Here is an 18,112-nt window from a genome sequence, read left to right as displayed (position 1 = left end):
GGCTCTTATCAGGAAGTGACATTTGGCAGATGGATGGTTTTAGTAACAAAAAGAGAATGAGATTTTTTACCCTTAGCTGGTAAACTACAAAATGTTAAATACTGATTCACTTTATTTACCTCCCTATTCCTAGATGAGAAAGTAGAGTCAAATAAAGGGAATTTATTCATTCATTTATTCAACAAATATTTATTGAGGGCTTACTATGTACCAAGTACTGTTTAACCCAATCACTTTTAAAGATTTCCTTTAAAATACTGCCTCAGTTTGAATCAAGCTCGAAAATGAGTATCTTGGTTCACTTTGTGTGATTTCCCATAACTAACCTTAGGGCTTCAGATTAAAATAAATGATTTTTTTTATTTTTATTTTATTTTATTATTTTTAAAATGTGGTTGGTAAATGATATTTTTTAAGAAAAAATTTAACATTTTCATGGGAATATTAGCAAACAAACAATATTTAGAGCACTATATTCTCTTCAAAGACCAAAATCAAAAGGCTACAAAAGAATGTACTATAAATACGTTGCTAGACCCCAGATTGGTGGTATAAATGAAGGCAAACTTTGGCACTAAGTGCAGTCAGATCCTGTCATTTGTGCTGTGTTGACCATAATTGATCACAAGCTTTTAGGGAGCTGGGCCAATGCCTTCCTGAATGAAATGATAGATGATGCCTTGGTAGGGCAGCCTGTGATAGACACAGTGCCTGGCGCAGAGTACACATTTAATTAGTACTATTCAGTGAATAAATTAATATTTGGGTGATAATGATGGAAAGATCTTCCAATGTGAGCTAAGGGAACAGAGAGCATTTATATTTCTGAGAGAATTCACAAATGCTTGAAACTTCCTCCCAGGGAAATGGCATGATGAGAAAAAGGGAGAGGAGCACTTTTTTCAGAGTCAGAGCTCTTTACGCCTGTCTTTCCTTCTAAATAAACTTCCCTGTGACTCTGCCTAAAGGCAGCAACTGTAAGGTGAGGGAGAGGGGAGCATCCAACTCCCTCCCGCCCACTGAGCTGCTCCATTATTCCTGAGCTACTTCCAAAGGATTCTTCAGGGGCAAGCAGTTATTGCCCACTCTATTTCCTATTTTCAGAGGACTTTTAATCTTCTCTTTTGTCGCCTGTGCCGTTGATAAACTGGCCCCACATCCTCTTCCCTTTATCTGCAGCACCATAGAAGTCTATTGCACTGTTGAGGCTGATCTGTTTCACAAGCTCCTTTGTGTTTACCGCTGAAAAGAAAGGCTTTGAAATCTGTGACCATGAAGCCCTGGGTTTGGCTTTGCATCCACAGCTAGCCCCCAGTCTGCATAACCATATAACCCTGAAAGCACAAAGATAACCATTTGTGGAACAGATGAGCTACCAAGGGCCACATTAGAGAGGAGCCTATTGTGCGGGGCAGGGAAGACCTCCCCAAGCCAGCACAAGATTCATTGGAGCTAGGTTTCTTTATCCTTCGCAAGGCCATGCGTGGATGGTGAATGACAATGAGTGGGTCTGGGTGGGGGTGGGAAGGTGCCCAGTGGGCAGGCAGAGAAAACAAGCTGAAACTACTGAACTCCATTCCAAAAGGAATTTTCTCTGACAGAGAGTCAGAGCTTGACGGGTTTTGTCTCCATTCCATTAGGATACCATTTAGCTTGAATTGCCTTAGTTTTGTCAATAGAATCATGGAGGTATGCTGTGGACAAGAGCACTGCTGCTCATGGGCAGAGGTGGAAATGCATGAGATTCTCTCCTAGTCTGTACATTGTAGAAATGTTTAATAGATGTTCTGAGAGAGTTTAAGAATGCTTGTATCTTCAAAGAGTCATCAGGAAGGCATTAATTAGCCTTGTCCCACCTAATATGTTCCTCTAATCAGAGCAGGGTACTCTTGGATGAGGGTTTTCTCAAACCATAGTGGGTGTATTTTTCTCTGTTTTCTGTGAATAAAGGGAAATCAGTAATGTCTTGGACGCTTGAATATTCTCTGGAGTTGCGTTTGGAGTAGGACTTTGGCATCGTGACCTCAGGAAGTTACTATACTCTGGAGAACCACAGATGTGCCCCCTATTCATAGATTTTCAGTATTTTATATGTTCATAGACTAGCTAGTATTTGATTAACAGAAAAGAAGTAGACACGTCTTCCAGATATGATTAAAATAAATTGTACAAAGATTCTGCAGCATTAGGTAGGAAAATGGGAAGATAACTTGAAAAGAAGCAGAAAATACATGGTTTGTGTGAATGAATTAAAACTCAGAGACTATTTTTAGACCTCAGTTTACAAATCACTTCTTCCAGGAAGCCTCCCCTGACCTTTCAAGGCTGGATTAGGTGTTCCTCTTGTGTACTGCCATAAGTCCTGCTCCTAAGGTAAACAATCACAGTGGGCTGTGATCTTTCTGTATTGTCTTTCACCCTGGCCACTCTAATAGAGGACCTTGAGACCAGAGACTGTGCCTAGCTGTAGTGTGCACACAGTCAAGATATGTTGTCATAGAAGACAGGCCCAGTAAACATAGACTGCTTTGGGGGAGTGCGGCTGAGAGGATGAGTACATTACTTATCTTGTAGGAGGGGAAAACCTTTGAATCGGTAAACCCCAGTGCTTTATGTTTAGCCCACAGGGAAGGTGGGCTTCACCACAGCCTCAGGACTAATTCAGGTCTTCCTGTTCTAGCTCACCTTATCTTGATGAAGAGAGTAATTTGTTTTACATCTTTTCTAGGAGGAGAGGCAGTTGAAGCATATCAAGTGGAACTGCATGTGGGTGGTGGATTCCTGATTACAATCCATTTAGGCTAGGCTATGATTTCTAAAGCTCTTTCATTTGTGACATGAGCCAAACCCACACCCAATTTCCTCTCACAGAAAGCACCATGCTACTTTTATGAAAATGATTTTTCAAATTATGTTATTTTAAGCAGAAGCATAACTGAAAAAGTGTCTTGAGCAAAACAAATATTCTGGTTGGCACACAAAAAGGAGGGCTTTTGAGAAAGACAAGGAATGTTTCATACTTGGTCCTGATGTTTTAGTCATTTGAGTTTGGTTTCCCAGCTGAGGTTGCTCTTTATCAGTCATTTCTGGAGCAAGGCAGACACCAAGCTCTGAATGATCCTATCCCCTCCCCCATTTCTAAGTTATCATTGAAGTTTTTCTCTTTTTTGTAAATTTTTTAAGATGTATTTATTTATTATAGAGTTGTAAAGTACAAGTGAGGATTTACTACATAAGTAGACTGCATGAAGTTTAAACTTCTAGGCATCCCTCACTTCTCCTGGTAATGGACCGAGTACCCTTTGTGTCGTCACATACCCCTACCCTCCTCGCTCCCTCCCTCTCTCCCCATCTACTGATCCCACCCTTGTGCTAATGTGACTAGTTATCAGGACCCACTTGTGGGTGAGAACATGCAGTATTCGGTTATTTGTTCTGTGATAATTCACTTAGTATGATGGACTCTACTGCATCCAAGTTGCTATGAAGGCCATGATTTTGTTCTTCTTTATGGCTGCATAATATGCCATCACGTATATGTACCACATTTTCTATATCTAGTCCACTTTTAATGGGTAGCAGGGTTGGTCCATGTTTTTGCTACTGTGAATAGTGTGACAGTGAACATGGTTGTGCAGGTTTTTGTTAGAGTGATCTATGTTCCTCCGGGTATATTCCCAAGAGAGGCATTGCTGGATTGTATGTAAGATCACCAAGCTGAAAAGCTTTTGCACAGTAGAAGAAACTATCAAGAGAGTAAAGAGACAACCCACCGAATGGGAAAAAATATTTGCAAAGTATGCATCTGAAAATGGCCTAACATCCAGGATCTACAAGGAACTCAAACAAAGTAAAAGGAAAATACAAACAACCCCATTAAAAAGTGGACAAAAGACATGAACAGACACTTCATAAAAGATGACATACAAGCAGCCAACAGACACATGAAAAAATGTTCAGCCTTACTAATCTAATCATCAGAGAAATGCAAATCAAAACTACAGTGAGATACCACCTAACTCTGATAGGATGTTGGTAATAATACCATAAGCTGGGTTGATGTAAGGAGTAGAAAATGTATAGTTCCTCTACACAGCACCTGGTGATTGACTGCCACAGAGCATTTCAACTGAGATGTCTAATAGGCACCTCAAACTTAAAATAGTCCAGAATAAAACTCTTCATGTCTCCACCGTGAATACACAGCATACTCATCAGCGTCTGTCCCCAGTGTTCCCCATGTGGGTAAAGAAGATCAGTGTCCGCTACCCGCTTCTCTCCCTTTACCCCAGCCTGTTCATCCCCTGCACTGAGAGAACACCCACTCCTTATCCTGGTTTCCATATGCATTCCCAGCCCCATCTTGTAACTTCCTTCCTCCCTGCAGCCTCTACACTGTCCCAGAAATCTGGGACTTTTCCCAGGCTCTGATAGGGTTCTACTTGGAGTTAGTTGGGCCATAGCTTAAATGTCACCTATGGAAAGGCCTTCCCTGAGCACTCAGTCTCAAGTCACCCCGTTGTGTCACCCTGTTTTGATTCTCTAAATAGTTCTAGGCACTGATATTTGTGTTTATGTCCATCTCTGCCCTCAGACTTTAAGCAGGACTTTTCATGATTGCCACTGCCTTTCCAGCACCCAGAATTTTGCCTGACGTATGTGGCACCTGGCACCTGTTTACCCAGTGAATGGAGTCAACAAATAATAGCTGCTTTTGTTATTAGCATTAAAATTGGGTGTGTTTTCATGAACTAAGGTATATATATTTTATATGTGTTATATATATGTATGTGTGTATTTATAGATAAGACTAAAAATTAATTTTGGGGATTTGATAGCAACGCCACTGAAATAGGGACCCTAAAATCAGGTTGTTTTTGTTCTATTTCCTCCCACACTGGAAGACTAAAAAAAAGTTGATTGACTTCCACAGAAAACTGCTAATAGCTATGCAAGTAGGCCCTCATCCTTCTTAAATCCTCTGCACCCACACAGATTCCACTTGATATGCTAAAACGACCCTGCCTGATAAACTTAATTCAGAAATGAGTAAGTTTCTGCCCAGAAAGTATGAATTAAATAAGAATTATCTTAACTACTTGCAAAGCCTGCCCCTAGTGTCACTCCACTGTTGAATACAAATCAGAGATTAAAAGAGGAGTTCCTTCCCTCTGATTTTCATTGACATGTGCACAAACAAGGGTCCCTTGGCGCCCTGGAGCCTCACGCTTATTTTCTGAAGTATTCTGCATTGTGTAAACTGCTTTCTCTCCTGGCGAGTTCTGCCTTAGCAACGGCCCCCACTCTTGTTTCTGAACATTCCCACAGACCAGGGACTTCAGAGGCCTTCATTACCTGAAGCAGGACTATGGTTACAAATTCTTAACCTCTTCTCCCCTGTGCAGGATGGCACTTTCAAGGCTAGATTACACAGTGGGTTGGTAAACTCTCAGTGCTCTGAAGGACTCCATAAAGGGGTACTTCCAAAGGAGAGGAAGGAGGGAGTAGACAGAGGCCTAATCTTTTGCCTCATCCGCTCACAGCAGGTGTCAGGAAACAGTGATCTCAGGGATTGTCCATAGTAAATCAGTTATTTTTGCATATTGGCCCCCACTGATGGATTTGAGCAGCCTTTATTACATTATTGTGTACTTTCTGTATTCTAGTCCCTAGAGAAAGGGAATGAACATACCCTTAAGGAGTAAACACAGACACAGAGCATCTGACTAGACACTGGCTTCCACAGGAGTAGATGTTTGATTGCTCCCAGTGACATATCCCTGTACCCACACTCTGGTTGCCAGACCCATCTTCACGGTGTTTCCCTTGGAAGCCCCAGAGGCGTCTCAGATGGAACACAACCAAAGTCACACTCACAGCCTCTACTTCCCACCCTCTCTGCTTGTCTCAGCAAATGGCATCTCCATGGATCCCTAAACCCAGGAGATGCTGTTGGTCCCTCCCGCTCCCTTCCCCTGCTTATGTGTTCTGCACTCACAGCCTATCCCTTTTGCCTCCCAAATCACTTTCAAATTCATCTTCTTTCCATCTCCACTGTCACCACCCTGTTCCTAACTCCTACCATTGTTCATTCCCCCATCTCCTAACTGATCCTGCTGTACCTGGTTTGGGCCCCTCCAGTGTGTTCTTCACAAATGGGACCACTTCACACTGGTGTCCCTCCCCTTGCCCCTACACACATGGACACATACAACAGGCACACACTCATGCAGGTACACATTCACCCACTCTTTGACGTTGAGATCCTTATGTGGCTTTCTGTTGCTGTTAGAATAGCAAAGTCTGGCTGAATGTGGTTCCCACTCATCTTTTCAGCCTTGTCTTGAACTGTGTACCCTGTCATTCTCAGCTCTTCAGCCAAGTCACAAGATCTTTCTTATTTTGTCATACAGTAAAACTGACTTTCTTTTGATACACAGTTCTAGGACTCTTAACTCGCATACTAATTGTCTTTTTTTTAAGTTGAGAAAGCAGGTTTTATTGAGAGGACAGAAAAGCTCCCACAAGGGGAGGGGACCCAAGGGGGTTGCCCACTAATCTTTTCATATCTTGACCACAGCTTACACCTTCCTGCCCCAAGGCCTTTGTGCATATCCTCCCCTCCACCAGCCCTGGCTTGACAAGGTCACTCTCTGGAGCTCAACTCAGAATCCCTTGTCTGATCCGTGGACTAGGCCAGCTCTTCTTGTATGTCCTCATGGTACCACTTAGTCTTCCTTCATCATGTTTTGAGTGATTTTAGACTCACTGGTGTGGCTGTTGATGAATGCCTGCCTCTTTGACTTAGTGGTGAACTCAGTGCAGGCAGGGACACGTGCGTATTTTTGCTCACCATCGTATACTCAGTGCCTAGGACAGTGCTACTCAGTAGGTACTCAGTAAGTTTTGTTTTTTTTTTTTGTCTTTTTTCATGAATGAGTAATGAATCACCTGCACAGGAATAACCTAGCCCTTGCCCACGAGCCCCCACTCTGATGCCTGACCTTAGGGAGATGGAGAATTAGTACAGGTAGTAGAAAGAGCCTGACTTGGAAATCAAGCAGACTCACTTTGACTTCTTCCTCCTCCACCTCCTTGGAGAACTTACCCTTGTCTGGTCCTTTTTGTTGTTGTTGTTAATGAGGATTATAAAATCTACCTCAAAATCTGGTAGTCAAGATTAAATGTGGCAAACTATATGAAAGTATGTGTCTCATAATAGGAGCTCAGTAAATGGCAGCCTTCACTCATCCAGATGGTGGTGAGACTTACAGAGAAAGGGACTAAGTGGTTGGTGTTCAAGGTACTATATCCTTGTTGGAAAATTACAAAATCATGGACATGTTATTGTTCTACTCTGGTACCATTGCCCTTTATGCCAAAGCATGTCCTTGGCTCACTTTATTTAACATGTGCTGTTTTCATGCCTCTTGCTTGTGCCATCGTGCCAGGCTCTGGGGAACTGGGAGAGGAGCATGACAGGCAGTGGCCCTGGAAGCCCTGGCAGTGCACTGGTGCAACAGGTGAACAGACCAAAGCCAGGGTGCAGGTTCATTCAGCTGTGTGTCCGTTGAGCCAGGAGCTGCTCGCTGCCCCGGGAAGGGAGCGGAGGCTCACAGAAGAGGCCGAGTATCCTCCAGCTGCAGCACTATCACCTGGCTGAAGGCCTCACACCTGAGCCCCAGCCAGAGGAAATGGAGCTTAAAGGCTCTCTAGCACTGAGTTCACTACCAGAGGCAGTAGTGAATTTCTGAAAAGCATTCACAAGTGTTTAGGGGTTTTTTTGTTGTTGTCACAATATTGGGGAGCATTAGGGGCGCCAGGTGGGCAGCAGCCCCAGATGCTAAACACCCTGCAGCTACAGGCCCTTATAAAGCAGGGAGCATGGGCTGCCCGCCTGCCTGTCTCACAGGCCGATCTGGGCAGGCAGAGATGAGAGTTCGGTGCCAGTGAGACCCAAAATGGCATCTCAGAGGCCAGGTGGGCTCTCCGTGAGAGGAAAGCATTCTTGGCATCTCTGATGACGACCTGCCTTTTCTCCCTCTGTTCCCCTGACCCTCGCACAGGAGCGTTTCTTCTGGGAGGAATCCTCTACTCCTGGCAGTTTCCTCATTTCAACGCCCTGAGCTGGGGCCTCCGGGAGGACTACTCCCGGGGTGGCTACTGCATGATGTCGGTCACTCACCCCGGCCTGTGCCGGCGCGTGGCACTACGCCACTGCCTGGCCCTGATCGCACTATCGGCCGCCGCCCCGGTGCTGGATGTAACCACTTGGACCCTCCCCGTCATCGCTCTGCCCATCAACCTGTATATCACCTACCTCGGCTTCCGGTTTTACACTGACGCGGACCGCAGGAGCTCGCGGAGACTGTTCTTCTGCAGCCTGTGGCACCTGCCGCTGCTGCTGCTGCTCATGCTGACCTGCAAGCGGCGGCCGGCCACGGACCCGGGGCCGCCCCAGAGCTGAGAGCGCACGGGCTGGGGAAGCAGCCCACGGGCGGGGACAAGCACAGTTTCCCTTTGCTGCCAGGCAAGAGTACTTTGGTAATTCTGGATCGCGAGGAGGGAAATTACTAGTTTTAGTACAAGATTATCAAATAATTTGGTGCTCAGTGATCACTTGGCCATTTTTAAAAAGTGTAATACCCAAAGTGCTCCCCAGACAAGAAATGGTTGGCTCCGTCGATGAATACAAAGAAAGAATAGGCCAGGCGTTGTAGCTCATGCCCATAATCCCAGCACTTAGGGTGGTTGAGTCAGGAGGATTGGTTGACCCCGGGAGTTCAAGACCAGCCGGGACAACATAGTGAGACCCTGTCTCTACAAAACTTGAAAAATAATTAGCGAGGCGTGGTGGTACACACTTATAGTCCCAGCTACTTCATCTGAGCCCAGGAGGTGAAGGCTACAGTGAGCCATGATTGTGCCACTGCACTCCATGCTGGGCCACAGAGTAAGACCCTGTTTAAAAAAAAAAAAAAAAAAAAAAGAATATTTTTCTGTTTGAGAGTCTTTATACATTTCATCCTCCTACCCCATTCTCTATTTTCTTCTTCCTCACGTGAATGTACATATGCACATCCTCCTCGCTCCTTCCCACACATGCTCACACACGTTCCTCAACTGCCAACCAACATGCCAGTGGTGGCCAAACCAGGTCAGCCCTCATAATCTGACTCTGTCCTGTGTGCTCAGGTCCTTCCAGGGGCATGTCAGAGAAAATGTGCACTGTGCCCCAGCATCCCCTTCCCTGTGAATGAGTGAGGGCCCCTGGAGCTGGCTTTCTCCACCCTGTACATATTCTCTACCACATATGACCTCAAACAATAAGAGAACAGCAAGGATGTGCTGCTGCACAGCACTGGGAAGGGGATTCCAAACGGTTTCCTAGGGAGTCTCAGATGGACTGCCAGCCCATCCCCCCCACACCTAATTCCAAGTCAGTGTTTCAGAACTGCAGGGAATCAAAGGCATCTTTATAGTTCACTTTACAACACAGACACTGTCTGAAGCATTTCTTTCTGGAAGGGTGGTCCTAGACGTAATACCAGAAATCTCTCCGGCTCTGATCCCATTACTGTACCTCTTTAGTCACGACTGTGGGTCGTCCGTTCCTCTTGGCTGCATGGCTTTCCCAAGGCTGTATGAAAAGGGAAGTTAGAAAAAAGGGTGGCTGGGCTAGCCAGCCCACATAGCTCACATTCTTGTCCCTTTAGTGAAAAACACATTTCCATCCTGGTATCTCCTGAATCCAGAAATCCAGTAGATTTAAGAGCCAGAAACACGGTCCTGAGAGTTATCCTGTAGCCAGGTGTGACCTCAGGTACCAAACACAGTCTGTCACCTGTAGTTGTTTAGTCCTTTGTACTCCCACAGGTCTGTGTAGAGTCCCGTGTACCCAAAGATCTCAGAGCTCGACAGGCTGTTTTAATTACTCAGGCTCCGGGCACTGCTGCTCTACAGGGATTCAGTCAGGAGTTTGAGCAATACTTAAACAGTTGTTGGAATACGCCCATTCTCTCAAAAATTTCCAAAGCGATTGCAGATAGCATCTGATCTCTGTTTCTACTTATCTGAAATATTCCCTCTTGGCTGTCCCAGGCTATTTACTGTGGGCAACATGGCATAGGAATGTCTGAAAAAAGCATCTATAGTTTGTTACAGTTTCAAATTTGTAAAATGCATTAATTTTCTTTTCCCTCCACAATAAAACACTGTCCAAGAACAGGAGTGTGTGTGATGGCATTATATTTAATCTTCTTGGGCTGAGTTTGCACAGTTCCTGGTAGAACTGATATCACTTCACTCACTCCTTCAATAGCCAGCAAAGGGTTACTGAGCACGTAGAGATTTTCTTTTTTTTTTTCTTCATGGTAAATTGACAGATGATGGTTGTATATATTTATGAGGTACAATGCAATGTTATAATTTATGCATATAATGTAGAATAAATCAAGCTAATAAATGTACCATCACCTCAAATACTTATTTTTTGTGGTGAAAACATTTGAAATTTACTCGATAATTTTTAAATGTATAATACATCATTACTTACTGTATTCACACTGTGCACTATATCTCAAAGGAAAAACATGTTGCTCCTCTCTAATTGAGATTTTGTGCCCTGTGACCCATCTCCCATTCCCCCAGCCCTGAACCTCTGTAACCAGCATTCTGTTCCTTGCATCTGAGAATTCGATTGTTTTAGATTCCACAAGCAAGCAAGAACATGCAGTATTTGTCTTCCTGTGCCTTATTAAGTCGAGAACTTTGACTTTTTCACTTAAAGGAAACACCTGATGGCTTCTTTTTTGGCATATCTGAATTTCCGACCTCTACTTTTCACCAAGTAAAATAAAGGTGACTTGAACACAAGCACTGCAATACTGCCGCTGACAATCTGATAACTTAGGTGGCTACTAAGTGCCTCACAGGTAGGGAGGGTGTTCAGCATGCATCAGCTGGACAAAGGGATGATTCACGTCTCAGGAGGAACAGCATGGGGCATGCTAGATTTTCCCACACTCCTCAGCATGGCACACAATTTAAAACTTAGGAACTGTTTATTTCTGTAATTGTCTATTGAATGTTGTTGAATCTCGGTTGAGTGCAGGTAACTGACACCCCTGAAATCAAAATCACAAGGCCAAAGAGATTACTAATCTGCCTACCTCGAGTAGAAGGTGAGTGAGAGCAATATGTCTTCTTCTTGTTTGTTGGAAACCTGAATGTTCTTGACCTCATGCTGGACAGATCACATTCCAGCACTCTTGGGCTGCTGTTTCCTAAACCACCTGTAAGATGTGAAAACACGTTCTGGATCAAAGAGGCTCTGACGTTCACATCCTAATTCAGGTCCCATCACAGTGGCAGGATTCCACCATGCACATCACAGAACATCTGAGCGAAAAGGCATCTGACAGCGCGTGACAACCCTGAGCCTGCATTCTGATCAGCCCAGCCTGTGTCATAACTCACTCTGGAACCCACCACTGAGGCCACCGTGTTGAGCCTCTGAAAATGTATCCTGAGTCTGAGCACCGCTCACTTCCTCCACTGCCACCAGATTGGTTGGACCACCCTCCTCTCCTGTGACATGTGCCTACGAGCCTCCTGAGTTTTTTCCTCCAACTTTCGCCACTACCCTGTCTAGCTTCACCCTGCAGCCAGCATGATCCTTCTAAGATACCAGGCAGATCAGGCCATTCCCCTGTTCTCCGCCCTCCAAGGGCTTCTATTTATGATCCCATGTGATCTAATCTCTGATCTCAGAAATTCCCTCCTGCCACACCCACTATCCTGCCCACAGGACTCAATTTTCCTCAGATACTCAAAGTTTATTCTCTTGGGGGTATTGTCACCCCCTGTTCCCTTTACCTGGGATCCTCCCTTCACCTCATGGGTCCCCTCTTCATTTCATTGAGATGACTCCTCCTTAGAGAGCCCTCCCTTGACATCTTACCAGATAGCACCCCAATCCCCACCCCCAGTGCTTACTACTTCCTTGCTGTTCTTTCTTTTTTCTTCCTGACATATATCGCTATTTGATGTCCTACATCTATGTATTTATCTCATTACCTACGTATTGCCAGTCCTCCCCCTAGATACAAGCTCCACATGGACAAGGACTGTATCTTTGTCTCACTCTGTCTCCAGCATCTAGAACAATGCTTGGTACAGAGTTAGTACTCAATAAATGCTTTTTGAATAAACAAAAGAATAACTCTTTGTGGGTTAAATGTGGTCCCTGTGGTCAGTCTGAAGGGATTTGAGCTCAGTAATCATCAGCTTAGTGTGTAGCCAAGAGCAGCACCATACTTCCAGGTTATCTTAAATAAATGGAACCCCTCCTGTATTATAAATTGGGAAGCTGCTGGAAAGGTAGAGGCTGAGAGAATGTGCACCCCCAGGTGCAAAGAAGGTCAAGAAAGCAAGTGAACCCATTCAGTGGGTGAAGACGGGGTTCTGGGTCTTGGTAAAAGCCTCTTTCCTCACCATACAGTATGGAGACACTGCAGATCTGGGCACTCTGTGAAGCTGCTGCTGGCTGAGGGCTCCTCAGTAATGCAAAGACAGGGCACAGCTGGGGACTCAGCAGAGAGCAGTGTGAGGGCAATGCAGGAAATGGTGGAAGAGGCAAAACGAAGTACTAGGTTGAGTGATCCCACCTCATCCACATGTCCAAAGAAAGGTGAGATGACTAAGACTAATAACTGGAGATCAGCAAGGTAAACACAAGGCTTCCACACTTTTCCAGCTTCAGCAAACATGAATGCAAAACAAGGACACAAACCAAAATAGTATCTGCTGAGAGGAGAGGCACCTTCCTTCTCACCAGTCATTTATTCTGTCATCTGCTGAGCAAGTGAGTATTCAAGGGTGCCATGTGCTAGGCATTGAGTGGGAGAGAAGATGAACCAAGACACTCCTGACTTCTAGGAGTTCACTCTGGAGTCTACTCAGAGAGGAAGTACAGCAGTAGGGAGGCTGGGAGTAGAAGGGACCCTCTAATTTCTTACCCAAAGTCCTTGAGTGTGTCTGCACTATTCCCAGGCCCCCATTACCTGACTCGGGGTTGCCTTGCTCAGCCTTACTGAGGTCTCAATGTCTGCTTCTTCATAATCCTAGTTCTTCTGCCTCTTGATTTGACTCTTGGGGTTCTTTTTTGCAGGCTCCATACCCATCACAACACTGGTCTGGCTGTAGGCCCTCTCTCTCTACTAGAGAGACTTGAGCCAAACTGAGAATTCATCCCAGTCCACAACTCTTTGCTGTGTGGGATAGTCTAGTGTCTTTGTATCACCTCAGGTGTGTTTATGTGTTCAAAGGAAATAATTCAGTGTAGGCTTAATCAGGTCATCAGGCCAAACCCTGGTGGGGAGGGCAGTGGAGGAGAGAAGTCACTTTAGACAGAGAGAACAGGTCGAGCAGAGACTGGGGGTGAAGGGGCATTGAGAGTTTGGGAAGCATCAGCAGCTCTGCATGACCGGAGTATGGGAGCCAGGGAGGGCTGGAGGATGAGATTCCACCCAAGAGAGAAGCAGAGGGACCAGATCTGACTGATTTATATTAGCCTAAGTCATCTAGACTTTACCCTGAGAGCAATAGGGAGCCATTCACGAGTCAAGCTAGAAAGTAGTATGATGTGTGATCAGGTTTGTGCATGGTCAGGTTTAGAAAGAAAATTCAGACCATTGAGCAGAAAGTGGATTGGAAAAATTAGAGAGTGCAGGGGAGCAATAATGGGTCTGAATCTGGGCAGACACAGAAGATGGGAAGCAGAGGGGACTCCACAGGCCTGATTAAGCCAACTGGTAGAAAGAAGATCCTGGAATATGACCAGGGTCCCAGCTTGGAAGAGAAAGGTGGTACAAGGGAAATCCCTCTTGCATTTCTCACACCCCTTTCTCTTCTTTACCTGTGGTCACCGATGCCCTCCACTGCTGGTCTCTCCTCCAGTGGGAGACCCAGGCTGCCTCAACCTGTCTCCCACCCCCTTGTGCTCACACAATTCTGCTTCCTCCAACACTGCAGAGCCCTGGCCACCTGAGCCTCTGCCTGGACTCTCCCCACTGCCTAGCACTTGAGAAAAAACTTGGCCAGGCCCAACGGCAGTCTCCTGATATGATGCAGTATGCTGTGAAGAATCAGCTTGCTGAAGACAAGCCTTTAGGCTAACAGCATGATCCCAGGGCTCCCCTAGATCAAGTACCTCTGCCTGGAAGGTTCCTGAGGCAGGAACTCCTCCCCATCCTCCTCCCATCCTTCTCTCCATCCATCTAAGACTCTCCAAACTGAATAACTCTCCAACCTATTCAGTCAGAAGATCTGAATTCACTTTACAAAGAATGGATTGTCTACCTCAAAGCTGGCCCAAGTTGTGACTGACATCCAGACCCCTCATACTGCCACTTGGCGCTTGTTTACCTCCAAAATATAGATGATCTACCCAGAACCATTCTAGATGAAAAATTAGTTCCTACTATGCCCATTGCTTAATTGTATACACTCGTCTCATAGCAATGTGTCCTCATGAGCTAACTATTAACCAATCTTCCTATATCCATCTGGACTCATAATTACAAATGACAGAAAACCCAACTGAAACCGGCTTAATCAAAAGAAGGAATGTGTTGTTTCATATAGTTTAAGTTGAAAAGCATGCTGGCTTCAGGCATGACTTGATCCAGGGGACACCACTCTTGGCAAGCTCCCCTTGAGATATCATTAACCTCCCCCCAACTGCAATAATCATTCATTCCTTTATTTTCATATATTGACCTACCTTGAGCCAGATACTGTTTCAGGTACTGGGGTTGCAGTAGTGAACAAAATGACCAAACATTCCTACTGTTAGGTATGAAAATCCCAGCGAGGCCTCCAAAATGTTAGGTCAGGACCACTGGAGGTTGTGTTATCCGGTGCCACACAAAAGATGCAAAGAATTACACAGAAGTTAGATTGGAAAATACAGTTTATTTAGAAAGTAAATTAGAGCAAGAGAAAGAGAGAAGAGACTCACCTCCTCAAGCCAGGAAAACATGGCAGCCATAACTCAAAGAGCACATGATCTGGTCATTGCTTAACAAAACAATGGTGACTGCTGTTCAAAGTTGAATGCCTTTTAAACTTTCCTCTTGATGGAAGCAGTTCGTTAAGGTGATTGGGTGGTGGTCTGCTCCATGTCTTCACAGAGGACAGGCAAACACAGGTACTGACGTCAGGTGATAGATGGCAGGCAGATGGGTGGGTTAGTCACATGATTACTGCCATGTTGATGGGGTCTGTCATGAAGGTCATGAAGAGCTGATTAGGTTAACTTGTTTACAATACAAGCTGGGGAAGGGGTTGTAAAGCAGTTATTAATGGCTACCTCTGAGAAACCTGTTCTGTCCTTTGGCTAGTGATTAGAGGGTAAATTAAAGCAAACTGCTAGAAAAACATGACAGAGCTAGGCAATGTTAAAATGGCTGCTCATCGGGCATTTTGATTCCATGTCGGTCCTTTCCCCTACTCCCATGCCTAAATTATCTGTAGAAGACAACAGAAATCCTGGTAATTAGCTCCTTATTCAAACCTAGTAAGCAAGAAGTCTTAGAATGGAGATGTAGGTTCTAATTGGCCTGATTTAGGGTTTATGCCCATTTTTGACTCACTTGGCCTGGCTCGAGTCAATCAGAACCCAGGGAAGAGAAGAAACACCTTCCAGTTTGGATCTCACAGAGACTTTGAGGTAAGGAGCTCTGGGGAAGTGGGCCCTCAAGGCCTTGGGGAGGAGTCCAACCAAGACCCAACCCAGCTGCTCTGCAGACCCTCAAACTTTCCCACCTACAGCCAAGATGGCAAGTCGAAGGTTTTGCCCCTGGCAGGGCTTCCTGGCCATTTTATACCTGTGGTCCCAGCTCATTGTAAAGGCCATGTTTATATACAGGTCTGGATTAAGGTCAGCCCATTACAAGGCCATAAACACGATGACAACCAAGGACATTTCATTACCTGCTCTTTAAACCAAATCCACCATACCACTGAGATTTCCCAAGCCCACACTATGTTCAGGGAAGACAGAGCCACAGTCGAGGCGAAAGCCAAATCCCATCAAGAGCACGAAACTGGCACCTTTAAACTTCCACAGCTCTTTTCTCGAAATAAACTGTTGCTTGGAAACCACTTCCACTTTCTTGGGAATGTTTTAGGGAAAACCCTTTGGGATTAAAGAGCCAGAGATTGGAGCCAGCAAAGTACATTTATTACAGGAGTCCCCACGCCCTGAATTTCTGTTGGGAGTGGAGGACGAGGCCACTAAACTCCTTGGCCCAACGCCTGGCGGGGAACCAGCTCATGCCCAGACTCTCCAGGAAAGAGGAAAACATCTGCCACAAGCAAGGCTCCCGCTGGCGGGGAAGTGGTCCTCTTCCTTGGAATTGTCCCTGCTCCCTCATCTAGAAAGGGACACTTGGCATTCTCCACGAGGCATTTTCATTCTAATGTGTTTAGTCAAAAAGAGGAGCCCAAACAGATGTGGGCCATTTGGCAGGGATGTAGTTCATTTGTTAGCAAGTGCAAAAGGCTCGTTGGCAGGATATTAAATATTACCTTGGCTATTCACAAACACTTCATATTTCAAGAAAGGAAGGGAGGCAGGGGCTGCTTCCAATAAATCAGCCTTTGTCAAGGAGGCAGAGAGAGGCAAACATTTGATAAATCTATGTCATTGTGCTTGGAGATCAAAGGCCCTAACATATGTATTTGTGCAACTGGCATTCCTGCAGACAACTATAACAAACTGAGGTCGGGGACAGCTGGAGAAAGAAAGAATTTGCCAATTCTAATCTGTAATTAGCTGGGCCTCGGGAGAGGTACTCGGTTGTTGTGGCTGAGTTCTCAGAGGGGTAGAGGCGAGTGACGGGGCGGGAAGGGGCTCCTTCCAGGGCCTGGGCTTGTCACGATGTTGCCATCTGGTCTTCGAACCTTGTTCCAAGATGAAGGCCACTTTGAGACAAACACGATTAGTGACAGCCCCACAGCCCCCAATGTCAAAAGACAAAATGTATTGGCTGTTGAGCACAGCAGGCAGCCAGGGTGGCCAGCGTGGTTTGTGGAGGATCCCAGGCTAGCCCTGGGCCCTCTGAGTCTCTACTGCCTCTTGCCCACATGGGCCTCACTTCTCTGCTTTCCTTTGCCTTCTCCCCAGTCTGTACTGTAGGTGGATCAGTAGTTCTGATTACTTGGAGCCACCTGTGTCACTGAAAGGGCCCCAATAGCCACATCTACAGCTCCTGTCACAGGGCCCAAAGTGTCCACCAGTGCAGACGGCACTTCAGTGTGGACATGCCCTCTGCAGGTGGCGTCTGTGCTGTGGGGCACAGCAGTGCTTGTGGCTTCAGTAGGATGGTTCGCATCACCAAGAATGCAGATTCAGGTGGTACCTGGAGCCAGGAAGGTAGGAAAGACTCATTTCCAACCCCAGCAGACCCTACACAGTGGGTGGGCTGGGCTTCTGTGTCTCAGAAAAAGAGCACATGCGTTCCAGCTGGGCCTGTCCCACGTGTATCCACACCTAGGCCTGCATCCTCACCCTCTTCCTCCTTTCTCTTCCTCATGCCTGCTTGGCAGAAACCTCGACCCCAGGGAGAGCCAACTTTCTGTTTACTCACACCTCACTTGACCAGCCGAAGGTGCTGGAGAAACCCATAGACTGACCACATGGCAACTCATGGTGAGGACCATGAGTCCCGCCCTGATGCTCTGGAACCACATCTGGGCCCCCTCATACCTCTCCCAGCGGCACATTCCACACATTCCACACATCCTCCTCTCTCCTCAGACCCCACACCTCCTCCCTACCCCATCTCTCTGTTTCCACAGTGTGCTGTCCCTGCTCCCATCACAAGCCAGTCCCTCTCCTCCTGCTTTAATCTCATCCCCTCTCGTTTACTCAAAGACACTGCTTCAGAATCCTCCTCTCTCCTACAATTCTAATTATTTTCTATTGGATCTTTCCCACAAACATACAAAAATGCCCTATTTTAAGAGAAAACGAGACGAAACAAAACCCCTCTTGATTCCACTTCCTCTGCTGGCTTCCACACTTTTTTTTTTTTTTTTGAGTTGG

The 18,112-nt window shown here is 45.8% G+C and overlaps 1 protein-coding gene across 1 annotated transcript in view; it reads left to right on the top strand.

Annotated features, from left to right (window-relative positions):
• The window catches only part of LOC103256739 (protoheme IX farnesyltransferase, mitochondrial), a 103,197-nt gene extending 94,413 nt beyond the window's left edge, over positions 1-8,784 (top strand). Inside the window, exon 4 of the mRNA XM_008054508.2 lies at positions 8,067-8,784. Coding sequence (XP_008052699.2) covers positions 8,067-8,467 — 401 coding nt within the window. The 3' untranslated portion in view covers positions 8,468-8,784. The remainder of the gene's footprint in view (positions 1-8,066) is intronic.
• Positions 8,785-18,112: the final 9,328 nt, after the last annotated feature.

The sequence above is a fragment of the Carlito syrichta genome, unplaced genomic scaffold (assembly GCF_000164805.1).
Source record: "Carlito syrichta isolate Samal-C Ts95f unplaced genomic scaffold, Tarsius_syrichta-2.0.1 Scaffold295139, whole genome shotgun sequence".
Lineage (NCBI taxonomy): Eukaryota > Metazoa > Chordata > Mammalia > Primates > Tarsiidae > Carlito > Carlito syrichta.
Note: the sequence above shows the minus strand (reverse complement) of the source record. Positions and strands in the feature narration are given on the sequence as shown.